Source organism: Anolis carolinensis, chromosome 3 (genome assembly GCF_035594765.1).
Source record: "Anolis carolinensis isolate JA03-04 chromosome 3, rAnoCar3.1.pri, whole genome shotgun sequence".
Classification (NCBI taxonomy): domain Eukaryota; kingdom Metazoa; phylum Chordata; class Lepidosauria; order Squamata; family Dactyloidae; genus Anolis; species Anolis carolinensis.
In genome coordinates, this window is record NC_085843.1 from 278,135,574 (window position 1) to 278,163,351 (window position 27,778).

At 41.2% G+C, this 27,778-nt stretch overlaps 1 protein-coding gene across 3 annotated transcripts in view; it reads right to left on the bottom strand.

The window, feature by feature from the left end:
- Positions 1-27,262, bottom strand: part of LOC100556147 (uncharacterized) — a 34,306-nt gene extending 7,044 nt beyond the window's left edge. The window contains exons 1-11 of one of the 3 annotated variants that reach the window (XM_062976821.1): positions 27,015-27,261; positions 20,556-20,741; positions 17,947-18,009; positions 17,406-17,525; positions 16,142-16,221; positions 14,630-14,945; positions 12,210-12,283; positions 11,460-11,543; positions 9,912-10,041; positions 8,992-9,114; positions 533-663 (exon numbers count right to left, since the gene is read on the bottom strand). In XM_062976821.1, the coding sequence (XP_062832891.1) occupies positions 533-663; positions 8,992-9,114; positions 9,912-10,041; positions 11,460-11,543; positions 12,210-12,283; positions 14,630-14,945; positions 16,142-16,221; positions 17,406-17,525; positions 17,947-18,009; positions 20,556-20,741; positions 27,015-27,090 (1,383 nt within the window). In that variant the 5' untranslated portion in view covers positions 27,091-27,261. Of the gene's footprint in view, positions 1-532; positions 664-8,991; positions 9,115-9,911; positions 10,042-11,459; positions 11,544-12,209; positions 12,284-14,629; positions 14,946-16,141; positions 16,222-17,405; positions 17,526-17,946; positions 18,010-20,555; positions 20,742-27,014 lie in introns of all 3 variants that reach the window. The other 2 variants (XM_062976823.1, XM_062976822.1) reach the window with 2 other exon arrangements.
- Between the last annotated feature and the right edge of the window lie 516 nt (positions 27,263-27,778).

Here is a 27,778-nt window from a genome sequence, read left to right on the forward strand (position 1 = left end):
CCTTGGGCCCTGTAATAGGAGAAAAGCAGGAAAAAATAAAGTAAATAAATACATCTGAATAACATGTTCAATTGTTATGCTGGCTGGAAGATCCTGGGAATGATGGTCCAAAAAGGCAAGTTTTCTAAGCTCAGAAACAAATTGGCAGCCAGTGGAGGTGCCGTAGCAGAGAAGTTGTATGGTCTCTGGATCCAGTACCTGTAAGTACCCTGGCTGCAGCTCTTTGGACTAATTGAAGTTTCTGGACATTCTTCAAGGGCAGCCCCATGCACAGCCCCTTACAGTAGCCTAGATGGGATGTAACCAAGGCATGGACCACCATGGCCAAGTGCGGCTTCTAGGTACAGGTGCGCTGACACACAAGTTTTAATTGTGCAAAGGCCCTCCTAGCCACCTCTGACACCTGGGCCTCCAGGCTTAGCGTTGAGTCCAGAAGGACTCCCAGAGCTTGGAACAAACCCTTCCATACATATACAACTAGAAAGTTGCAGGGGGAGGACAGATGACACAAAATTATTCCCTTAGCACTCACCATTAGCAAGCTCAGCAGCCCCATCATTACTCCCAACATGATGTAGAGGTTATCCGTCAATCCTCCAGCCCATAAAGGTCCCAGAATGGTTGCAATTCCCCCAACAGAACGACGGAGGCCTTGGCTGAACCCTACAGGAGAGTGCAGTTATTGTCAACAACCTCTGTGAAAAACACATTACAGCAATAAACAAACCTTAAGAACAGAGACAAAAGGGGTAAGTATGAGCAGCAGCTTGGTTATGTTTATCATGGAGAAGACAATGGGGATATGGTAACCATCGTTTATCATCTGACATACTGCTCCTGTAAACATAGAGCAGGTCAATAGTTTTTGGGACATGAGTGCCATTTTTAGGGGATTTCCTACTAAAATATAGGAATTCTTTTCTATCCCAGATGGATTTCCTGAAGCAATAAATATAATTTAAAAACATTACAAGAGCCTCCTGAGCATTCCTCTCCAATTTGGTACTACAAGCCCATATTGCACTGGCTATGCTGTACTCTACTTGATATAGATACCAAATATTCCTGCATCCCCATCATTGCAGGTTTTTTTAAATTTCTAGGTTCAACTTCTGCCAGAAGATGACCACAGAGTTTTGTTGAAGGACCTAGAGATTCCTAAGAGAGATGTTATCTCAGGTTAAAAAATAGCAATTTTTCCATTTTCAGTTTTTCACCTTTGCAGGAGTCATAGAATCATAGAATCATAGAATCATAGAATAGTAGAGTTGGAAGAGACCTCAAGGGCCATCTAGTCCAACCCCCCGCTAAGAAGCAGGAAATCGCATTCAAAGCACCCCCGACAGATGGCCATCCAGCCTCTGCTTAAAAGCCTCCAAAGAAGGAGCCTCCACCACAGTCCGGGGGAGAGAGTTCCACTGCCGAACAGCCCTCACAGTGAGGAAGTTCTTCCTGATGTTCAGGTGGAATCTCCTTTCCTGTAGTTTGAAGCCATTGTTCCGTGTCCTAGTCTGCAGGGCAGCAGAAAATAAGCTTGCTCCCTCCTCCCTATGACTTCCCCTCACATATTTGTACATGGCTATCATGTCTCCTCTCAGCCTTCTCTTCTGCAGGCTAAACATGCCCAGCTCTTTAAGCCTCTCCTCATAGGGCTTGTTCTCCAGACCCTTAATCATTTTAGTCGCCCTCCTCTGGACGCTTTCCAGCTTGTCAGCATCTCCCTTCATCTGCGGTGCCCAAAACTGGACACAGTATTCCAGGTGTGGTCTGACCAAGGCAGAATAGAGGGGGAGCATGACTTCCCTGGATCTAGACGTTATTCCCCTATTGATGCAGGCCAAAATCCCATTGGCTTTTTTAGCTGCCGCATCACATTGTAGGCTCATGTTTAACTTGTTGTCCACGAGGACTCCAAGATCTTTTTCGCACACACTGCTGTCAAGCCAGGCGTCCCCCATTCTGTATCTTTGATTTCCATTTTTTCTGCCGAAGTGAAGTATCTTGCATTTGTCCCTGTTGAACTTCATTTTGTTAGTTTCGGCCCATCTCTCTAGTCTGTCAAGATCGTTTTGAATTCTGCTCCTGTCTTCTGGAGTGTTAGCTATCCCTCCGAGTTTGGTGTCATCTGCAAACTTGATGATCGTGCCTTCTAACCCTTCGTCTAAGTCGTTAATAAAGATGTTGAACAGAACCGGGCCCAGGACGGAGCCCTGCGGCACTCCACTTGTCACTTCTTTCCATGATGAAGACGACGCATTGGTGAGCACCCTTTGGGTTCGTTCGCTTAGCCAATTACAGATCCACCTAACCGTAGTTTTGTCTAGCCCACATTTTACTAGTTTGTTTGCCAGAAGGTCGTGGGGGACTTTGTCGAAGGCCTTACTGAAATCTAGATATGCTACATCCACGGCACTCCCTGCATCGACCCAACTCGTAACTCTATCGAAAAAAGAGATCAGATTAGTCTGGCATGACTTGTTTTTGGTAAATCCGTGTTGACTATTAGCAATGACCGCATTTGTTTCTAAGTGTTTGCAGACCACTTCCTTAATGATCTTTTCCAGAATCTTGCCTGGTATTGATGTGAGGCTGACCGGACGGTAATTGTTTGGGTCGTTCTTTTTTCCCTTCTTGAAGATAGGGACCACATTCGCCCTCCTCCAATCTGCTGGGACTTCTCCTGTTCTCCAAGAACTCTCGAAGATGATTGCCAGTGGTTCTGAAATAACTTCCGCTAGTTCCTTCAATACTCTTGGATGTAGCTGATCTGGCCCTGGGGACTTGAATTCGTTTAGAGTGGCCAGGTGTTCCTGGACAACTTGTTTCCCTATTTGGGGTTGGATTTCCCCCAATCCTTCGTCCATTCCATGTTGCTGAGGTTGAAGATGGCTTTCTTTTTGTGAGAAGACCGAGGCAAAGAAGGCATTAAGCAGTTCTGCCTTTTCCCTATCCCCTGTCACCATCACCCCATCTACTCCTTGCAGTGGCCCTATCGCCTCCTTTTTCTTCCTTTTTCTACCAACATAAGCAAAAAAACCTTTTTTGTTGTTTTTTATGTCCCTGGCAAGCCTGAGCTCATTTTGCGCTTTAGCCTTGCGAACCTTTTCCCTACAGGAGTTGGCTATACATTTGAATTCTTCTTTGGTGATTTCTCCCCTTTTCCACTTCTTGTGCATGTCACTTTTGAGCTTTAGCTCAGTTAGAAGTTCTTTGGACATCCATTCTGGCTTCTTTGCACTTGTCTTATTTTTCTTCTTTGTTGGCACTGTTTGCATTTGCGCCTTGAGTATTTCACTTTTGAAAAACTCCCATCCATCCTTAACTCCCTTGTTTTTTAATATCAGCGTCCATGGAATGCCGCTCAGTAATTCCTTCATTTTTTGGAAGTCAGCTCTCTTAAAGTCCAGAGTGCGTGTTTGACTTGTCTTAGTTTCAGCATTCCTTTGTATTGCAAACTGCAGGAGCACATGGTCACTTGCCCCTAAGGATCCAACCACTTCAACTGTATTGATCAGGTCTTCCACATTTGTTAAGATTAGATCAAGAGTTGCTGATCCCCTTGTTGCCTCTTCTACCTTCTGGACCATAAAATTATCTGCAAGGCAAGTGAGGAATTTGTTGGACTTTGTACTCTTGGCTGAGTTTGTTTTCCAGCAGATATCGGGATAATTGAAATCGCCCATGACTACTATATCTCTTCTTTGTGCCTGTTTGGTCAGCTGTTGACAGAAGGCTTCATCAAGTCCTTCATCCTGACTCGGAGGTCTGTAGTAGACACCCACGACAAGATCTTTTTGAGTCCCGGTTCCCTTGATTCTTATCCAGATGCTTTCAAGCTGGTTTCCCGGATTACAGTCTTGCATTTCTTCTGCAACGTAACTGTTTTTGACATATAAAGCTACTCCCCCTCCTCTCCCCTTTGTTCTATTTCTGTGAAAGAGGTTATAGCCCTCAATGGTTAAATTCCAGTGATGGGAGTCATCCCACCAGGTTTCAGTGATGCCTATGACATCGTATGTGTGGTGCTGTGCTAGGAGTTGGAGTTCGTCTTGCTTATTTCCCATGCTCTGAGCATTAGTGTAAAGACATGTAAGCCCCTGTGACCTCCCCTCGAACTGTTTATTTGGGATTATTGTGCTCTCTGTACTTGGTCCTTGCTGTGTTTGTGCAGCCCTCCGTTTAGCCTTACGTAGTCCTGTCCAGTGAATTTGGGGGAGCCGACTGTATGCAGAATACTAACTCACAATTATTCTTCAGAACACAGGGCCCTGAATGCAAGGAAACCTACTTTTTGAATAATTGTGAGTATGTTTTCCATCACTATTCCCATCATCCCACTCTACTACCAATGCCCCAACACCATCTGAAAAGATACAAGTTGCTCATCCTTGGTCCAAGCTCTGCTTGCACTTCCAAAGATACTGAGGATGAGGCAGTGGAACAAACCACATTGCATTAGTACCAGCAAAGTAGATCCTGCAATTCCACTTCAGTTACTTTAAAAGGCGTTAAAACTCTCAAGCAGAAAAAAAGAAACAGGAAGCTGGTTATCTTCCCCAAGTTTGGAAGCAATGTCATGCTGCAATGCTTTGCTGCTCAGAAGCGGAAGGCGGAAACAACTCAACATCTTTTTTTAAAAAAACAACAACATTAAATCGATGGTAAGTGCACAAGAGGGCAAAGCTTGGCTGTAACAAGACCCAGGAAACTGCCACCTAGTCAATAAGAGAAAGCTGGTCAAGCGCAACAGCAATCCAGATGAAAATAAGACTCTGAGACCATTGCAGTCAGTCCAGAAAGGGAAAGAGATCCATCAATACAGGCCATCTTTCAAATTGACAAACAGCATCTTCATCCAAAACTCAATTTCATGGCCATAAATGTAAGCATTTAAAACTATGGAGAATAAACCATAAAACAGTCCAATCAAAAAGACAGAGATAAAGTGAAATAAGCACATGAACAAATGAGAAGTTATTGGAAATAGCAACTTCCCAAGCCTTTCACTATTTATTTGTTAATGTATATATTTGCTAACCTGTATTCTATCTGTAGGTTGATTTGCCAGTTTGACTGTACCTCTTTGGTGTGGGAAGGGTTATAGACATGTGATTGTACTGAGCATGTTCAGACTCAGGACTCCATTTTGGATTCTGTCTGTTCAACACCTCAGTGGAGGTGGATACATGTTGCTGTTAGAACTTAAGTAGAGAAGTATGACTTATGGACTCCAGTGAGTACAACTATACCTAAAGACTATGGACTACTGATTAAGAATGATACCCTGTGTACTCAACACAGAGAACTACATCCTATCTATAATGAAACTTAAATAAATGTGCTTCTATGGTGAATTAATATAAAATGTTTGTGAGTAAAAAGGTATGTTATTTTTCAAAGAAGACTTTGTTTTTTTATCTCTGAGCACATCTTTTAAACTAAGGTTTCAAGAGAGTGTATATCTTTTGGGCAGCTGCAACTGTAATTTCAACTTCAAAGAAACAACAATCCTCTGCTAACCAAATATATTTTTGTAGTGACATGTCTTTTGTCTTTGGCAGTTCAAAGACATGGTTCTACAGTTTAACAGCTACGTTACCTGTATGCCATTACATTAATGATTGTAAATATCACTTGTTCAAAGAGTTGACTTCTAATAAGATCATGCTTTACTTGACTAGTGGTTTTCAAAAGGTGGTCTCCACATGTTCATGGAGTTTCACATTTGCCAAAAGAACATGACATATTTTTTTCCTTTTCAATAAGGTTATGATTGCCATTTATTTCCAAAGGGATATGTGCCCAGACACTGGATGCAGTTATTTCCACTAAAAGTTGTTTTAAAAAAAATAGGTGCTAAAAGGAATACTTCTGAAATGTTTCAGGGAAAGGCAGGGAGTTCTAAAAGTGCAGAACCATAAATGAGACCCTCATTTGTACATATATAATGTGCAATGCTTTTCTCTTTAATATATTTGGAGAAAGGCTTCCTCTGCCAATGTTTACTGAAGAAGTATGGGAAGAAGGACTCCTTAAAGTCTTGGGGACCAAACTCATTTAGGTTCTTAAGGTCAAGGAGAAGCACCTTAGAGTATTGGGGAAAATTTTCCCATTATTTACATGGATCTCCATCATCCCACCTCATGTTATGTTGTTGTTGTTGTTGTTGTTGTGGTTGTTATAAATCATTACACTATGTAACATGATTTTTGTTCCTGGGTCATATCATTTCCTAATTGGTTCTATCATAAAAACATAGGGAAAGTTTATTAAATTGCAAAAACTTTGTCTTTGTGAGACACCCTGAAGCACATTTTGCTCTTGTTTTTCAATTAAAATCCTGCTTGGAGGGATTACGTGACCTGCTGCTGAAGATAATAAACAGCTCCCTTGAGCAAGGAGTCTTTCCAGAGGGATTAAAAGAGGCAGTGGTCTCTCCTCTGTTGAAAAAACCAGATTTAGATCGTTTGGTTCCCTCCAGCTACCGCCCAGTTTCAAATCTTTCATTTCTGGGCAAGGTGATTGAGAGGGCAGTAGCAGTGCAGCTGCAGCAGTTCCTAGATGACACAGCCGGACTGGATCCTTTCCAGTCTGGCTTCCGTGCAGGGCATGGGACAGAGACTGTATTGGTTTCCATCACAGATCATCTCCGATGCCAGCTTGACCGGGGCGGGTCGGTGTTGCTTGTGTTATTGGATCTCACAGCAGCATTTGACACAGTCGATCACAATCTTCTGACCCACCGCCTTGCCGTTGCTGGAGTTAGGGGGACAGCTTTAAATTGGCTGGCCTCCTTTCTTCACAACCGTGGACAGCGAGTGGAGAGGGGAGGCCTGGTCTCTGAGAGGTCCCCTCTACATTGTGGGGTTCCTCAGGGGGCCATTCTCTCCCCTCTGTTGTTTAACATCTATATGCAACCACTTGCTCAGCTGGTCCGAGATTTCAGGCTCGAGTGTTATCAATATGCTGACGACACTCAGCTTGTGTTAAAGATGGAAGGCCAACCGGAGTCTGTACCCGACAGTTTTCACCAGTGCCTCAAGGCCATTATTGGATGGTTGCGTTCCAGTAGGTTGAGGGTGAATCCAGCAAAGACGGAGATCCTATGGCTGGGCCGACCGGGCAGTGGGGATATCCAGTTGCCAACCCTGGATGGCGAAGTGCTACGCCCGTCTTCACTAGTAAAGAGTCTGGGAGTCCTCTTGGACCCTTCACTGACGATGGAGGCCCAGGTCTCCGCCGTTACCAAAACTGCCTTTTTTCATCTTCGGCAGGCTAGACGGCTAGCCCCCTATCTATCTAGGGACAACCTGGCTACAGTGATCCAGGCTACAGTCATCTCGAGACTGGATTACTGTAATGCCCTTTACATTGGCCTTCCTGTGTCGGTGATCCGGAAGCTCAAATTGGTGCAAAATGCAGCTGCCCGGCTCCTTGCGGGAGTCCCGATAAGATGCCACATAACACCAATCTTACGGCAGCTGCACTGGTTACCAGTTGAGCACCGGATCACTTTCAAAGTGATGGTGCTTACCTCAAGGCCTTACATGGTCCAGGGCCGATGTACCTGAGGGACCGCCTCACCCCCTACAAACCCCAGAGATCCCTCCGTTCTGAGGACCAAGACCTGCTGGAAGTCCCCAGTTTTAAGACCTTGCGTCTAACTGCAACTAGACGCAGAGCCTTTTCAGTAGTGGCGCCATCTCTGTGGAACACCTTGCCACCTGAAGTCCGTGCCTTGCGGGACTTGTTGGCCTTCCGCAGGGCATGTAAGACACACCTGTTTCGGCAGGCTTTTGAGTTCTGTTGCTGATTTTTAAAAGGTGCTTTTAGGATGTTTTTAAGATTTTTTTTAAAGATGTTTTTAAAATGTTTTTTAAATTGTTGATTTTAGTCTGTTCTTGTAAGCCGCTCCGAGCCCTAGGGGAGTGGCGGCATATAAGTTTGAAAAATAAATAAATAAATAAATAAATATCTCATAGAGTCTCAACCAATTCAACCTAGTTTGTGGCAGCCACAAAAACAAAGTTTCTGGAGTATAATAACTACTTTCAAAGTAAGTACCGTGCAATTAAACAGAAAATAACCGGGAACTCTTTTTTTTTTTCAAAATGTGTTAGTGTTATTTTTGTAATACAGTCAGCTCTCTACATTTGCAGGTTTATATACTACAGTCGGTCCTCCATACTTGTGGGCTTAACTTTGGCAGATTTGATTACAGTAGAGTCTCACTTATCCAACACTCGCTTATCCAACATTCTGGATTATCCAACGCTTTTTGTAGTCAATTTTTTCAATACATCGTGATATTTTGGTGCCAAGTTCGTAAATGCAGTGATTTCTACATATAATTACTGTGTATTGAATTACCTTTTCTGTCAAATTTGTAGTATAACATGATGTTTTGGTGCTTAATTTGTAAAAGCATAACCTAATTTGATGATTAATAGGCTTTTCCTTAACCTCTCCTTATTATCCAACATATTCGCTTATCCAACGTTCTGCCGGCCCGTTTATGTTTGATAAGTGAGACTCTACTGTAATAAGTTATCTCTAAGGATCTCTAGATCTTCCATCACTGGAGGTTGGCCACAGGGTCATGCTCGATGACCTGGAAATTATTTGAGCAAACAGCTCTCTTTGAGTCTCTTCCAGTGTGATTCTATGGTTCACTTGTTAATTAAAAACTTTCAAGATACTTGGAAACAATACTTGTTACTCTTTCTCTTAAATGTGATTTTCAACGCTTTGTTTTCATTGAAATCTGACTTACTGTGTCATGTGAATCTACTCCCTCTAAAAACTATCCACAAACCACAATTTAAATATATGATCTGTTGTACTATGAACTTTGGCTTGTTAAAACCATAGTTTGCTTTGACATTCATTCAAGCCCACGACTATGGCTTGATCTTGTCCTATTTCCCAAGCATGTGAAAAAAATAGAAGTCAGAATCCAATGCCACAACACATGGGATGTCATGAGCTCACCTTGCGTCCTCTCAGCCGTGACCTTCGAAAAGAGTGACACCTGGGAGACTGCAACAAAAGGTAAGCCTAGAACCTGTAGGAACACACCAATCACCAGCTCCGTCAGGAGGACAGCAAAGGAACCTGAGGATGAGAAAGATCAGGAAATTATGATGGTGCAACAAAGATGGGAGTTTTTTCACAAGGAAGTTCCAAAATGCAAAAAAACCATAAAAAAACTATAATTTTTTGTAATTTCACTCATCAGCAAGAAAACTTCCAAAATAATTATTTCATGTGAAAATGCAAGATTTGAAGACAATGTACATTCCTAGTCAAAAATCCACTATTGGGTTACAGCAGGCACAGGTAAACTTGGGTTCTCCAGGTGTTTTGGACTTCAACTCCCACAATTCCTAACAGCCAGTAAGCTGTTAGGAATTGTGGGAGTTGAAGTCCAAAACACCTGGAGAACCCAAGTTTGCCCATGCCTTGGTTACAGTGTGAGCTAAAGAGGGTTGCAAAAGTACCCTCACTATCACTCAAATATATATATTTAAAAATAAACATTAGAAGCCAATCTCTAAATCTGTATTTTACCCAAAAGCAGGCCTTATATGTGGAAACATTACATCCACTAAAGAAGACTCTTATGTTCCTCCAAGTTTGATAAAATCTTTCAGATACAGAGCAAGAGCTGGAGTTTTATTAAAGCTGGCTATCACATATCAACAGAGCTTGCAAAAGGTGCATTTAAAAAAGGTTACAGTTCTCCAAATCTGCCATTGGATATAACCAGTGGGAGATTATGGGAATTGCAATCCAAAAAAAAAAAAAAAACCCTTTCAAGGCCTACTGATTACAGAAAGGTGCCAAACACATATCAGCATGAAGCCACCAATGACCTTCTTTCCTGTTTTCCATTTGTGAAGCATCATTACCTCGGGGCCACGCCAGGAAGAGCAGGCACCAGACGCAGGCGATGTTGCAGATGATGAGACCGAGAACCAAAATGGCGCGGTCCGTCAGGCGGGTGCTAAGGCAGCGCACCAGGAAGAAGCCACCAATGACCTGAAGAAAGAAGGGAACTCAGGAATCTGCCTAATACTATATGTGCAGCTATAAGATGGTAAATGTGAAATGGATCTTGGGGTCTCAGTGTCTTAGGATCTTGGGGTTGGGCTGTGGCACAGCTGGTTAATAAGGTAAAGGTAAAGGTTTCCCCTGACGTTAAGTCCAGTCGTGACCGATTCTGGAGTTGGTGCTCATCTCCATTTCTAAGCCGAAGAGCCGGCGTTGTCTGTAGACACCTCCAAAGTCATGTGGCTGGCATGACTGCATGGAGCGCCGTTGCCTTCCCGCCGGAGCGGTACCTATTGATCTACTCACGTTGGCATGTTTTCGAACTGCTAGGTTGGCAGAAGCTGGAGCAACAGCGGGTGCTCACTCCGCTCCCAGGATTTGAACCTGGGACCTTTCGGTCTGCAAGTTCAGCAGCTCAGTGCTTTAACACACTTCGCCACCAGTTAATAGCCAGCAGCTATATATCACTGCTGATCGAAGGGTCATGAGATCGAAGCCCACGATCGGATTGAGCTCCTGACTGTTTAACTGCCTAGCTTACTATCTACCTAAGCAATTCAAAAACAGCTGCAGATATAAGTTAGAGAAATTAGGTAAAAGGAAAAGGTTTCCACTGACATTACATCCAGTCATGTCCAACTCTGGGGGTTGGTGCTCATTTCAATTAGGGACCGCTTAATTCGGGAAGGTTAATGCAAATTAATTTACTGCACCATAAAACTGCTGGCGAGCAAAGAGTAAAAAGGAAATACTATGATCGGCATCATAGTGGATGAAGCGACAGCTCCCCCTTTGGCTGGAATCAAGCATAAATTCCTGAAGCCGGAAGTTGGAAAAATATCGAATCACCTCTACTGTCTGTCTGTCTGTCTGTCTGTCTGTGTGTTATATGTCTAATAATAGCACTGAATGTTTGCCATGTGTATGTGCATTGTGATCCGCCCTGAGTCCCCTTTGGGGTGAGAAGGGCGGAATACAAATACTGTAATAAATAAATAGACCATAAGCTGGACATGAGTCAACAGTGTGATGCAGCAGCTAAAAAAGGAAATACAATTCTAGGCTGCATCAATAGGAGTCTAGCTCAAGGAAAGTAATAATACCATTCTATTCTGCCTAGACGACATCTGGAATAACACTATGTCCAGTTCTGGGCACCACTATTTCTGTTATTCCCAAAGCAGAAAAATATCATACTAGGTGTGCCAATTATAGACTAATCTATTATTGACTGTTGCAATGGCTAGCAGGCCTCAAAATGTTTTGAATTACAATAAATTAACCTGGTCCACATAGTTTATATATCTATATATCATAGACAGGAAGCTGATAATATAGGATTGGCTGCAAAATCATTTGCTAGAATAGTAGAAGACCTCTATGCTAATGGGATTCATAGTACTCACCTCCACCCCACACAGGAAATACATGATGCTGTTCTCCAGTTCCCCAAAATTCAGGTACTTCTGTGTGATCGGGGTTACCATGGTCTACAATGGAAAATGAACACAAAAAACAGTTTCAAGCTCCATTTAGATTGCAGTAAGCTATGGGTGGGCTATCCTGGCTGTTTTTGCAGACTTCTAACTGCTACAAGGATGTCACTGGGGGAGTAAAAAGCCCATGAGAGATCTGGCAGTCCTTTATATAGGCCTGCAAATGTGGTGGGCAGTCATTGTTGTCCAGGCATTTGATGCAAGCACGTTGTGCTGTAGTCAAGTCTTTGTAGGCCCTTCGGCCATGCCATCTGCTTGGGAGAAGGAACCGAAGTAAGTTGCATCAGTATGCAGAACATTACTAAGGATTCTGCAAGTTCTGGTGATGCCATTGGTGACCACCAATGGTTAGCAACTCCACACCCATGAAATGCCTTCTGTGGTCCCATGCCATTTCAGCAGCTTATAATAACACTTAATATTGTAGCCCTAGCACTGGAGGTAGCTTAATTCCATGGTGATGTATCTTATGTCACATCTACTAAAGCTACAGCAAGATACTTTGACCCAAAACATCCTCAAAATGTTAGCAAGTCTATAACCTCTAAACTTCCAAGAATGGCTAGGCAGCATGAGAAAGGAGGAAGGATGTGAGTAGAATGTCATAGATGCAACTTCTCATTAATGTTGTAGCTTCTGCGCTCCCACATACCCTCTTACCTCAAGTGCAGTTTGATTGAAGAGCGTGATAAACTGGGCAGTGAGGAGGACCACCACCTCTTCCCTCAGGTATTCTGCAACAACAAGATGAGTCCTGTCTGCCCTTGTCATATTCTTGCTGGCACCAGGATGTTGTGTATGCGCCTGTCTGCTTATGGCAGCCCCATAAATTTCACAGGGGTTTCTTTGGTATGGATTAATCAGAAGTGCTTTTGCCATGTCCTTCCTCTGAAATATAGACTACAGCTCTAGGGCTGTTTTCGCAGTCTCCCATCCAAATACTAATCAGGACAGATCCTGCTTAGCCTCATAGAGCAGATAGGATCTGGGACCTTTGAAGTACTGTATATACTCGAGTATAAGCCGACCCGAATATAAGCCAAGGCACCTAATTTTACCAGAAAAAAACTGGGAAAACATTGACTCCAGTATAAGCCGAGATACCAATCAAATTATATTAATTGAGGCATCAGTAATTTAAATGTTTTTGAATCTTTACATCAAACTGTAATTTAAGATATGACTGTTCAACTCTGATTAAATCATTATTTTCATCTTTTTCAAAGTAAATGTGGTTATGTATCCTTTTAATAATAATAGAATGAAATAATAAATGTAATAATAATAATGCAGTAAAATAATAAATGTAATAATAGAGTAAAATAATAAATGTATTAATAATAATAAAAATAAAGTAAAATAAGTAAAAGTAACAACAATAATAGAGTAAAATAATAAATGTAATAATAATAATTAATATAGTAAAATAATAAATGTAACAATACTAATAATAGAGAAAAATAATAAATATACCATATATACTTCAGTATAAGCCAACTTGAATATAAGCCCACCAGGACCCTCACCCGAATATAAGCCGAGGAGGTTATTTTCAGTCCTAAAAAAGGGCTGAAAAACTAGGTTTATACTCGAGTATATACAGTATTTAAGTCCCTTGCCACATATTCTCTGCTTTCTAGTTCATTAATTTAGGACAAGTGTTTTCATTGACTCAATTTAGTTCGACAATAATCACTTATCCATTGAAGAATAAGAGCAGTTTTTCAGTGTTAAAATAATTAACCTAATTCTTCCCTGTTTCCATTTTCCTTTTGCTTTGTTTGTTTTTTATGCTTTATTTAGGAAACATTTGGTCTTCAGCCTTCACTTGTCACAAGAGGAAATCCTTCCCCATCCAAATCCAAAATAGGCTTTTGACATGATGGCAGCAGCAGTGTCAGTATTGAGACCAAGGTAAAGGTAAAGGTTTTCCCTTGACATTAAGTCTAGTCGTGACCAACTCTGGGGGTTGGTGCTCATCTCCATTTCTAAGCCAAAGAGCCGGCATTGTCTGTAGACACCTCCAAGGTCATGTGGCCAGCATGACTGCATGGAACACCATTACCTTCCCGCCAGAGCTATACCTATTGATCTACTCACATTTGCATGTTTTCGAACTGCTAGGTTGGCAGAAGCTGGGGCTAATAGTGGGAGCTCACTCCACCCCCTGGATTTGAACGTTCAGCAGCTCAGCGGTTTAACCCGCTGCGTTACCAGGGGTTAAGACCAAGACTTGGGGAAATAACTTCCCAAGCTCAGGTTAAAATGTGATAAAAATATATGGACTGTCTACACTGATGGTGCTATATATATTTTTTATATAATTTTTATTGAAGTTTTCAAGTAGGTTACATAAAAGGGGCAGGATATGATCCTTATAAAAAAGGAAAGGGTAACAAGGAAAGGGAAGTAACTATGGGCTTACTAAGGTTGATTTGGGAAAAAGGAAAGAATAAAAGGAACGTAGGAAATTATGGGGTTAATAGGTTGATTTTGTCTTCCGTTCTTTGTTCTTCACATTATTTTCAACTTGCTTTTATTTTTATATTGTTCAAATTCTCTAGACTCCTCCACATTGATGGTGCTATATTTTAATATGGATTTATCAGTGAATTTTTTACCTGCATTTGAACTCTGTGTATCTTGTATTTTAATAGTTTTAATGATGTTGTACCCCACCTCAAGCCACAAGGAGGTTTAACTTTTGTGGATTTGATTATTCACAGATTCTATTAATAAGTTCTTTTCTAGGAATGCTTAGGTCTTCCAGCATAATAAACTTTCGCTAGACACTGACCATAGCATGATGCTAGATGACCTAGAGATCCAGAGATAAAACTTCTCTAGGCATTTATAGATCTTCTAGCATGACTCTGTGGTCTACTTCTAGTTGAAGGACCAAAATGTTTCCTGGAAATTTTTGTTTGTTTGTTTTTCTTCTTTCGGGGGCACTGCAAAAATGGGAGGGCCTACTATAATAACAAGCTTACCAAGATCTGCCTATCCCTGCCTTGTCCCACGTACCTTCTCTACAGGGCTAGTGTTTAATGGCCACATGTCCATAAGCAGGAAATGCTCACCTCTCATGGAGCTGAAGTCATGGAAGGGGCTCTTCTCCTCCTCATCCGCCAAGTGTCCGTTGGGCACGTACCGACACTCATCCCCCAGGGATGGTTCCCGGTGCTCCACAACAGTGCTACCATAGCTTCCCGTCTCTGCTGCTTCCTCTTGAACAGTTTCATGCTTCATGAGGGGCTCCTGCTCTTCCTCTTCTAGAGCGTCCCGTGCTGCTGTGGGTACAGTCCTGGGAGAACTGCCCGAACGTGATGGTTGGAGATCGTAGTACATGGTCACCACAAGGATTTGGAGCAGGAGCCACACCAGGCACATGAAGAGCTGCAAGCAGAAGGAAGAGCAAAAGCACAAGGGGAACAAAGGATAAACCAACTTGTTCTGAAGAGGCAGAAGCCTCCTATGGACTTTTTAAGCAAGAAGAATAGTAAGGATGCAATAATTTGTGGTTACAGGTATTAATAATCCTACTAGGATTATTTGGTTAGATCTATAAAGGTAGAATTATATTTCTCTTTTTTCTGCAGTATTTTTTCTCTTACTAATTTATTATAGTTCATATTGGGGATGGTCAGACACCCATAGTGCATTAAATTGATTAGTAATAGTAATACAGTAGAGTCTCACTTATCCAAAACTCGCTTATCCAAGATTCTGGATAATCCAAGGCATTTTTGTAGTCAATGTTTTCAATATATCATGATATTTTGGTGCTAAATTAGTAAATACAGTAATTACAACATAACATTACTGCGTATTGAACTACTTTTTCTGTCAAATTTGTTGTATAACATGATGTTTGGTGCTTAATTTGTAAAATCATAACCTAATTTGATGTGTAATAGGCTTTTCCTTAATCCCTCCTTATCATCCAAGATATTTGCTTATCCAAGGTTCTGCTGGCCCATTTAGCTTGGATAAGTGAGACTCTACTGTAGTAGTGTTTTAGTATGATGTATTAGTTTTAGGGTTACATTCGGTCAGCTTCAATTCTTGTGTGTATGGGTGTAGGTGTGCATATATATTCATTTTCCCATTTTTCCTTCCTTCCTTCCTCCCTCCCTTCCTTCCTTCCTTCGTAGAGGATTGAACCGGATGGCCCAGAATGGAACTCATGTTCATTTACAAAACAAGGGAGAAATGTTCCTGGAAATATATTTATTTATTCTTTTCTGAAAATATTTATATCCTCAGCTTACAATAGAATCAGCTCAAAACAAAGCAAATTTAAAACAATAAATAAAATAATTACAATGAAGTCACTTTAAATGATTTAAATAATCTAAAAGCCATTGAATTTTTAAAAAGTTTAAACAGTTTAAACGGTTCATGAATGAGGACAGATCTGAATGTAGCCATTAAACCCCCAAAATGTGTCACCAGAATTACAACAGTGTCAATAAGAAGGACAAGTAGGGTGCTATAGCAGAGAAGGCCCTTTCCCACATCCTTTCACAGTGTACTCATTACTCTGATGGAGAACAAGGTAAAGCCTCTGATTCAGAGTGCTTACTACTCACCCCAGGTGAAGTGAACTTGTTGACCGTGAAGGGCCCAATCCGGAAGTTACAGAGCCGTAGAAAGAGATTGCAGGCTGGCCCTAGGAACAAATATAACAGGACCAAGGATTAATGTTGCTATCTTACGTAACTGATAAAACCAATTCAAAATAATTGAGAAGTTGCGTGGATATTTTGGGATGCAATTTAAGAGGAATGCCAGCACTTTATCCTGCAGATCCCAGCACAATGGGTTAAACCTTTGTGCTGGGAGGACTGCTGACCAAAAGATAGTCGGTTCAAATCTGGGGAGTGGGGTGAGCTCCCGTTTGTCAGCTCCAGCATTTTGTGCAGAAACATGAGAGAAGCCTCCCACAGGATGGTAAAACATCCAGGCACCCCCTGGGCAATGTCCTTGCAGATGACCAATTCTCTCACACTAGAAGTGACTTGCAGTTTCTCAAGTTGACACACAAAAAGTGCAGACTTGAAGAAGGGGACAATGAGGCTTCCAGACTCTTTGGCTATCAACTTCTAGAAGACCTAGCAAGCAATTTATTTATTTATTTATTTACAGCATTTATATTCCGCCCTTCTCACCCCGAAGGGGACTCAGGGCGGATCACATTACACATATAGGCAAACATTCAATGCCAAGACAAGACAAACACAGGCTCCGAGCGGGCCTCGAATTCATGACCTCCTGGTCAGAGTGATTCATTGCAGCTGGTTGCAGCTGGCTTGCTCTCCAGCCTGCGCCACAGCCTGGGCCAATGGTAAGGGATTATGGTTCAAAACTATGCTCTATATCAGGCATGGGCAAACTTTGAGCCTCCAGGTGTTTTGGACTTCAATTCCCACAATTCTTAACAGCTGGTACCTGTGTCTATACTAATCTTCCAAGACCAGGAAGCCTATGCTGGCCTATGATGGGAGTTATAATCCAACACTTCTGAAGGATTTCAGGTTATGGTGTTCTGCAGATACATAGGAAATGTCCAAACAGATTTCATTTTATGTATTTGAAACATTTTATCAACTGGCCTGCTAGGAAATTGCAAGGAATGCCAAAAGATGTCGGCGGGCATCCCCTAAATCTCTATGATTACAATTTCGGTAGGGCTTCTTTTCTTGGTCCCATTGTATAAGTAACATTAACTGAAAACATTCTGGTGTAGTAGTATCATAAGTTAAGAGTAGCAATCCTCAAAAGTTGGAACACAAGATGGACAAATCTACAGGTATGTAGGATCCCGTCAAGAACGGGTGAAGCTATCAACCTTACCAATGAGTAGCCCAACCTGCCGGCAAGCCATGACAGCGGCAAATACGGTGGCACGCTCCTGAGAAGTGGTGGATCGAGTGAGGTAGCCGAAGATGGACGCTCCCACTCCAGTCCCCACACCTGCAAGGGAAATACAGAGAAATATATAAAACAAAGGGTGGATAGGGATTTACCATAGTATAGTAGTTCGGTGATGGGCTACAACTCTGGAGACCAGGGCTTGATCCATGGAAACCCACTGGGTGGGTTTGGGCAGGTCACACTCTCTCAGACTCAGAGGAAATCAAAAGCTACATCTCTCCTCTGAACAAATCTCAGCAAGAAAACTCCAAAGTAAGTTTTGTCATAATATCACTGTAAGTTGGAAATGCCCCGAAAAGCACATAACAACAGCAACAAGGACAGGATAAAGTTTATTAAGAAAGTTTTCTTAATTTTCATCTCCTTAATGTACTGGCTGGAGATGGATGGGTTCTGTAGTCTGATACACCGGCTGAGGAGGAAGTCAGAATATGAAAATGGCTTCCATTATAGCGCATACCTGCTACAAGTCGACTGCTGAGAAGCATCCATTTGGACCCGCCAACAAAGTACATAAAATTCCCTGAAAGAGAAAATGACAATAAAGCAAGGTTAAGGCAAAGGTAAAGGTTTTCCCCTGACATTGTCTAGTCGTGTCCAACTTTGGGGTGTGGTGCTCATCTCCATTTATAAGCCGAAGAGCCAGCGTTGTCCATAGACACCTCCAAGGTCATGTGGCCGGCATGACTGCATGGAGCGCCGTTACCTTCCCGCCGGAGCAGTACCTATTGATCTACTCACATTTGCATGTTTTCAAACTGCTAGGTTGGTAAAAGCTGGGACTAACAGCGGGAGCTCACCCCCACTTCCTGGATTCGAACCTGCCAAACTTTCCATCAGCAAGTTCAACAGCTCATCGGTTTAACCCACTGCGCCTGGGGCTCCTCTAAAGCAAACTTTCCAGCAAAATGAAGTATGAAGCTGTGTTAAGCCTATTACAGTAAAAATGACAAAGTCAGATTGCACCTAAAAGACCAACAAGTTTTATTTGAGACCAGCTTTTGGTGGCATAAAACTCAGATTTACTGCTGCTTGTCTCCATGATGGATGACTTTCCTGGCTTTAACCCAGGGTTGGGCAGACTTTGGCCCTCCAGGTGTTTTGGACTTCAATTCCCACAATTCCTAACAGCCAGCAGGCTGTTAGGAATTGTGGGAATTGAAGTCCAAAACACCTGGAGGGCCAAAGTTTGCCCAAGCCTACTTTAAACTGACTTTGCTCCACTTTAGACAAATTTATGGGAGTATCTGCAAGCTTATGGCAGTCTGGGCATCTAGATCTTCACATCTCTACATCTTTCCCATCAATCCCTGGACTTGTTCCTTTAATTGCTGATGCCATGCAATGCATATGCTCTCTCCTAGGACTGCCAGAGTGAAAACTGGAGATGGCTCCTGTTCTTTTAATGGTTTTGTAGAAAAGGAAATGCGAGTAGGTGTTGCTTGTCATGCCACCAGGTAACAAGCAACCTGCTGAAATTCCTTCTTCTACACAATCATTAAAAAACCAGGTGCTGCCTGCAGTTTTCAATCCGGCAACCCTATCTATCATTGAAATATATCCTACTGCTTGAAGCAGAAAGACAATCCTTCAAGTACCAGAGCTCAAAATAGCCAAGGACACAGAGTGACCGGGACAGGGTCATTATCAAAGGGCATGAAGTCCATTGACATTTTCCAAAAACACCTTGCTCTGGCCGTGCCGCACCAGCTGTTCACTGTTTTTTCACCTCCTAGATGTGAGTCTACATTGGCAACATAATGCAGTTTCAAACTGCACTATATGGCAGTGTAGATGGGACTTCAGCTACCGGCTTTCTTGCCTCTATTATTAGATTACGTTTATTGAATTTTCTGTAGTATTTGTGATGCCAAAAACTACTATGAGTGATTCCAGTTTGTACATAACCACCTCTCTTTATCCCTAGCAGTAAAAATCCAATAACTGCAAACAAGGCAAAATTACTCCCAACATACCTTAAGCAACATTTTAGGGCAAACTTTTGTTTGATTTTTTTTAAAAGGTAATTCAGTCCTCCAAGGTTTCCAAAGGAGCAGTATTTCTCCATAACTCTGGGAAGTTGCCCATCTTTACATTACGAAATGACTGGTCATACTCTGCCCACTCTCGGTATATAGTAGCTCCCAATATGTAGAACGCTGGATGTTACCATCATCAATTGAAGGTCTGTTTAAATAAGAACTTTCCTGATTTTTTTCCTAATTATTAACTTGGTCCACTGCCCTGTATTTTTAATGAAGTTTTATGGATTTTGACTGCTTTCACATCCCCCCACCCCCAACATCCATTTTATCTTTCTAGCTCCTATTTCACTTGTCATGAGTTTTTGTTTTTATTATGACAGTAACACCCCCTTTTCTGGAAAAAATTGTGGATAATTCAGAGTGCCAATCAAATAAAGAAGCTCTGGTCCCAGCATACCACTAAATTGTGGTAGAGAAAATAAATTTATTCATTTACAGTATTTATATTCTGCTCTTCTCACCCTGAAGGGGATTCAGGGTGGATCACAGAACACAATGGTAAGAGGTATATATAGGCTTTCCCATCTTTCGGCATCTTTGGAGGCTGTACTCAGTTCCAGTCACTGGGGAGTGTTGTCACTCCATCTCCCTGCTGAAGAGCTTTCTTTGGTCATAAACTTCCTCCTTTTTTCTGATCGAAACACTGAACCTAAATACCTCCCCTCTTTAATGTGGTTCCTATTTATCTACTCACATTTGTTTTCAAACTGCTAGGTAGGCAGAAGCTGGGCTAAAGGTCAGGAGCTCACTATGATCCGAGCTTTGAACTTTCAACCTTCTGGATGACAGGATTTATTGATGCTTGGTGATTAACTTGCTGTGCTAAAGTCCGATGCTAGATCCCTAAAAAAGGGATCTAGGAAAAGCATACCATAGAACTACACTGGAAGACACATAAATTCTTAGCAATATGTGGATTCTGTGGTTACAGGGGTCTTCCTGTATTTTAAACCAATTTGAAAGATAGTTTTTTGTAAAAAGACATATATACGTTAACTTTTGCAATGAAAGGAACAACACTTACCAGCTATCTGAAACAGGTTGGCAAAGAGGATGATGGCCTTGGTTTGGCGGGTACGGTCAGACCAGTATCCGAAGAGCGGCCCTGTGATCAGCCCAGCAAAGCTAAAGGCAGAGATGCCCAGACCCAAAAAGTACGGCTCAGCATTCAGGGATTGCAAGTAGGCCCAAATGGTTGGCAAGATCACCGCTGATATAAAGGGGAAAAAAGAGCAAACATAGTTCATTGACAACACAATGTTCTTCCCCAACCTTAAAGCACCCCTGATCTTGTTCTTACTTATCTGATCTAGTACAGAAGAAAATCAGAGTAAACACACCACTATTGGCATTTATCCAGACACACTCTTCTATTTTGGGGCTGGGAGGCAACATAATACTATGTATTAGCAATGAAAAACAAAACATGGGTGGCCAGCAACATCGCAATGTGGCAATAATAATAATAATAACAGCAACCAGCTTCTTTCTCTCTTAATGAGATTCAAAGAGCCGGACAGTGCTAAAACAATACACTTGATGAAGAATAGGAAGGGCTGCACCAGTTGCCTTTTGCCTGAGCTTACTGGGAAGGGGAAGATTTTGCTTCTCTTTAATCCTTTGCCAACTTAACTGAGTGCAAAGTTTGCACTAAAAGAAGTAAACTGAAGGAGGAAAATAATGGAAAGGAGGGGAAAATAGTGGCGTTTTAAAAAGAAAATGAAAAAAACTGGATGAGGAAGGATCAATCAGGATGGTCCCTGCTAGTTTGGGATGGATTGGGGGTAAGAAATTTGCTCCAGGTTTTCCCCAGCCTGACGCCACAGCATTGGGCATACCATTCCTAGTCCATGTTATCTTCTTTTGAAAACAAAAGCTGATGCTGTCAAGTCCCCAAATTTATGATGTTATATCACCGTCCTGGCCCTGATATCCTCATTTTAACTGTCTTGTAACACAGCTTGGCCCTTTTATTGTTACAGTTTATATCTCTCTGTTGCATTTGTATGAGCTGTCTATATCAAAATTCCAAACAACAGAAAAGAAGGAAAGAGACAGTAGTGAACAGAATACCATTCATCTAATTCAGTTGTCATTGGCTCTTAACAGCAAAGAGAAAAAAGTCACCAGTGCAATGACATTTGTCTAAGAGACAATGCTTAAACTCATGTCATAAAACACTGTCTGCAAAACAGCTGTCTGGGACACAAGATTTAAGAAACCCTGATGTTTCATAGGAAAAGTAGGAGCGCAGTGGGTTAAACCCTTGTGCCGGCAGGACTAGTGACTTGAAGGTTGGGTTGCTGACCTGAAGGTTGCCAGTTCAAATCCAACCCAGGGACAGCGCAGATGAGCTCCCTCTATCAGCTCCAGCTCCATGCGGGGACATGAGAGAAGCCTCCCACAAGGATGGTAAAATCATAAAAAACATCTGGGTGTCCCCTGGCAACGTCCTTGCAGACAGCCAATTATTTCACATCAGAAGCGACTTGTAGTTTCTCAAGTCGCTCCTGACACGAAAAAAATAGAAAACGTGTGGAATGAAATAGATTTCTGACAAATATGAGTAGTATTTGTACAAGTAAAAATCTGAGTCCTGCTAACATAAAGAGTTTGTTTTTAAGAGAGTTCAAAGAGAAAAGTAGAAATACCAGAAACAGGTAAAACCTCATCAGCCATTGTGTAGCACAGGGGTCCCCAAACTAAGGCCCGGGGGCCGGATGCGGCCCTCCAAGGTCATTTACCTGGCCCCCACCCTCAGTTTTATAATATAATATTTTATATCATTTTAAATAATGTAATATATTGTATATACATATAATATTGATAATAATATTATAATGTTATATGATACAATACTAATAATACCATATAATAATATTAATTATATGATGTATATTACATATAATATTACAGTATAGTGGTATAGTTCAATATAGTAATATATAATGCTAATATTTTGCTATGCTAATAATATAATATATTGTATGTACATACAGCTGCTCTGAGTCCCCTTCGGGGTGAGAAGGGCGGGATATAAATGTAATAAATAAATGTAGTAAATGAATAAATAAATAATTTTAGACAATCCTAATTAACTTGACTATCTCATTGGCCAGAAGCAGGCCCACACTTCCCATTGAAATCCTGATAGGTTTATGTTGGTTACAATTGTTTTCATTTTTAAATATTGTATTGTATTGTTCTTTCATTGTTGTTGTTGTTTTGCACTACAAATAAGACATGTGAAGTGTGCATAGGAATTTGTTCGGGTTTTTTTTTCTCCAAATGATAATTCGGCCCCTCCACAGTCTGAAGGATTGTGGACCGGCCCTCTGCTTTAAAAGTTTGAGGACCCCTGGTGTAGCAGATTCAACTGCCCCATGTATCTAAGAGAAGAGGAAGACTATATTACAGGTGGACAGACTCAAGCAAGGAATTTCAGATCTCACTCAACTATGAGATTTAGTGCTCTCATCCAAGTATTACCAGGGCTGAAGCTTCTTAGCTGCCACAATTAGACTGGATCTGGTGCCTTCAGGGTATTTAGGCTGCTACATAACCAAATAGCCTTGTGTGTTTGATGCTCAGATGATCTTCTCTATTTGCTAAAAAAAGGTAATTTGAATGATGACACATCCAATTAACATTTTCAAGGCAAAAAAGACAAGAGCATCTAAGTCTCAAATAAGTAAGGTTACCTAGTTACATATCAGCCTAAATACCTAAAGGCACCAAATCCTGTCTGATCTTGAAAGCGGATTAGCACTTCAATGGGAAACCATCAAATGTTATGGCGGAGAAGAGTTTGAACCCTGAGCATTGTCGTTAAGTGCTCAATCCACTACAACACAATGGCTCACATTTCTACTACCCCATGTGTCAATTCAGAAACCTTAATTTAGAAACACATAGCACTTGGCCACCTTCTCCTGAACTTACAACTCTCAAGTAACCTTCATAGATTATTGATTCTTTACATATATATTTCACTTCTCTTCCATGACGACATACACATCAGGGGGGTTTCAGGAAAAAAAGTCAGAGTTCTGTAGCACCATAAAAGCTAACAAATTTATTCTAACATTCGTTTTGGAAGGCTGTAGGCTAATTACTAAAGTGGTCCTTGGTTCATGAAAAACCCTATTACAGCTTCTTTTCGCAATGGCACAAATCTATTTTTCTTGCTGAAACAGATGTTAGATGTTGGCTTAAACTGAGTTCAATGTTAGGAGTCTGGAAAATCCCTATTTGGCAATGCTGGGTGACACCTTTGCTTGCACAAGCAGTTGACAAAGAAGTTGTGCAACTCATTCATTCAATCACATGGGTGTTACCCGGTGTGTGCTGTCATCCCATGGATCTCCTCCCATATGAGATTATACCCCAGTATTATACCTAAAATGGAAGAAAAACTGACAAAATCAGCAACTGATAGATGCATATGTTCTATATCTCAAAAGCTAGAACTAACAGGGGGAAAAAGGTGCCATTTTTGGAATCCGCAGATCAAATATACCCCGAAACAGGTACATCTGACACACTAAAATGTGTGCTCGGCAGTGTAATAATGAACTCTGACCTGATTGTGATACTGATAGTGATAATGATGATGATAATAAGCTTGTAGCATATGCTGATGAAATGTTGTGATTTCAAAACATTGCGAAATAATAACAGCTCTAACTGGAGCTGATGTATTTTAGACAATTCATTATATTGATGTTTATCATCCTTGTGGGAGGATTCTCTCATGTCCCCACATGGAGCTGTGGCTGATAGAGGGAGCTCATCCATACTCTCCCCAGATTGGATTCGAACTGGCAGCCTTTAGGTCAGCAACCCAAACTTAAAGTCATCACAAGGGTTTAATCCACTGCACCACCAGAGGCTCAAAACATCTGGGCGTCCCCTGGGCAACATCCTTGCAGACAGCCAATTCTCTCACAGAAGCGACTTGCGGTTTCTGAAGTCACTCCTGACACTATATCTATAGATAGATAGATAGATAGATAGATAGATAGATAGATAGATAGATAGATAGATAGATAGATAGATAGGACAAATGTAAGTTGGACTTACAAAAATGTTTTTCCGGTTATATCAAACTGCAAAATATTTTTAGAAAAATAAAATTTAAATTTAATAATTTAAAAGTATTTTAAAGAAGAATAAAGGAGAGGAATTAAGCTTCCCTTCTTCCACCTGCATTCCTGTCCCATTCAAAGAGTTCAGCCAGATGCAGTTATCTCCAAACATTGGTCCTTCAGCTCTCAGAAGTCCCAGCTAAGCTTGCCCAACTATTATGAATTCTGGGAGCAGTTTTCCAAAACATGTGGAAGACTAAAATTTTGGAAATATTGCCTTATATGGAAATCTGACATGTGCTTTTGTGTGTGTGTGTGTGTGTGTGTCAGGAGTGACTTGAGAAACTACAAATCGCTTCTGGTATGAGAGAATTGGCAGTCTGCAAAGACGTTGCCCAGATGTTTGATGTTTTACCATTCTGTCAGAGGCTTCTCTCATGTCCCTGCATGGGGAGCTGGAGCTGACAGAGGAAGCTCATATACCCCCTCATCACCAACTGATGCTCTGGGGCCAGAGCGAAGAGGAGACTCCAGGAAGACATTTCCATCTTGTCTTCTGTGCTATCAGCTGGAGGCCCCTTCCCCCAGTAACATGCTGTGCTAATAATATAGTATACAATATAATATATAATAATAAATAATAATTAATATATTATATATACAGTAGAGTCTCACTTATCCAACATAAACGAGCCGGCAGAACGTTCGATAAGTGAAAATGTTGGATAATAAGGAGGGATTAAGGAAAAGCCTATTAAAAATCAAATTACATTATGATTTTACAAATTAAGAACCAAAACGTCATGTTTTACAACAAACTGATAGAAAAAAGCAGTTCAATACACTGTAACGTTATATAGTAATTAATGTATTTATGACTTTAGCACCAAAACATTGCAATGTATTGAAAACATTGACTACAAAAACATGGACTACTAACAGGCAGACTGCGTTGGATAATACAGAACGTTGGATAAGTGGAAGTTGGATAAGTGAGACTCTACTGTACATATAGTATTGATAATGATGTTATAATGTAATACAATATAATACTAATAATAATACAATATAATATTAACTACATATCATATATTACATGTAACATTCCTAATAATATTACATTATAGTGGTATAGTACAATATAGTGAAAGATAATGCTAATATTGTGCTATGCTAATAATATAATACATTGTATGTACATATTATTTGTAAGCCGCTTTGGGTCCCCTTCGGGGTGAGAATAGCAGGATATACTGTAAATGCAGTAAATAAATAAATAAATATACGCTCTCCCCAGATTCAAACCGGCAACCTTCAGGTCAGCAATCCAACCTTCAAGTCAGCAGTCCTGCCGGCACAAGGGTTTAACCCATTGCGCCAATGGGGACTCCCTGATATGTACTAAAAACTACAGTAATATTCATATATATATTTTTTTAAAAAAAAATCTGCTTAAACAGGGCACTAAAATTAAATGGATGGTTATTTTGGTGTCTCAGAAATGATGTCATCCAGTATAGTTCACTCTCCCCTAATGATGGTATTAGCATAATTGGTGGCACACCCAGTTCTGCAATTATTATGTGGTTTTCCTGTGCAAATATCATGCTACCATACTGCCTCAAGGCAATCAAACAATGACCTGTGATGCAGATTGTATAGAACTGGAGAACTGGTCTAACATTGAATATATATGTGTGTATATGTGTGTGTGTATGTGTATATATACAGTAGAGTCTCATTTATCCAACATAAACGGGCCGGCAGAATGTTGGATAAGCAAATATGTTGGATAATAAGGAGAGACTAAGGAAAAGCCTATTAAACATTAAATTATGTTATGTTTTTACAAATTAAGCACCAAACCATCATGTTATACAACAAATTTGACAGAAAAAGTAGTTCAATACGCAGTAATGCTACGTAGTAATGACTGTATTTATGAATTTAGCACCAAAATATCACGATGTATTAAAAAGCATGTTTTATGTTTTATATTTTAAGCATATGTTTTATGTTTTATATTTTATACAGTATTTAACTGGTTGTAATACATTTTTATATGTTGTTGTTTTAATGATGTGTCGGCATCAAATTGTTGCCAATTGTACGCCGCCCTGAGTCCCTTCGGGTGAGAAGGGCGGGATAGAAATATTGGAAATAAATAAATAAATAAAAACATTGACTACAAAAATGCGTTGGATAATCCAGAACGTTGGATAAGTGAGACTCTACTGTATATATATATTCAAAAAATATACTTCTTTGGTATCAAATCCAACCCCTTAACCCAGGCATGGGCAAAATTTAGCCCTCCAGGTGTTTTGGACTTCAACTCCCACCATTCCTAACAGCCGGCAGGCACTAATTAGCATTAATTAATTAATAATAATTACCATATTCGATCCCTCCGCACAGAAAGAGGAGACCAATTGTGTAGTTGGTCAGCTTCTTTTTCCGAGGCTCATCCATGCAACCCTATGTGGTTTCCTTTACAAAAAGGGCTGGCGATTTCAAGCAGCCAAGGGTCATCCCTGCAATGCTGGGCCCTCTGCACATGCTCAGAAGCACCCTTTCCCTCCCAAATCCCTCCTGGATGGAAGGAGAGGAAGGGCGGGACTAGAGCGGATAGCGACCAATGCCTGAGGAGCATCTCCAACTGCCCAGCCCACCTTTCCTCCCGCCCTTTTCCAGGCGGCGCTGGCTTAACCTGGCTGGCTCCGGCCAATCAGAACACGCTTCGCTCTTCGGGGACACGCCCACAAGCATCCTTGGCCCAGAATAGCTTGGGAAGGGAAGGAGGCTGCAGCCAATCAGAGCGCGCTCCTGCTTTAAGAGCATCCTGAGCTAACCTGGCTGGTCCTGGGAATGGAACGCGGGCTCCAGCCAATCGGAACGCGCCTCGGTTCTCAAAGACACGCCCACTGCATCCTTGGCTAACCTGGGGTGCAGCTGCTGCAGCTGCTGCTCTATTTATTTATTTATTGCGTGTCAAAAGCATTGCATAAATAATAATAATAAAACTTTATTTATACCCCGCCACCATCTCCCCGCGGGCACTCGGGGCGGCTTACATGGGGCAGAGGCCCAAACAACATAGGACAAAATATAGGCAACATAATACAAATCACACTATAAAAAGATAAAACAGCAATACAAT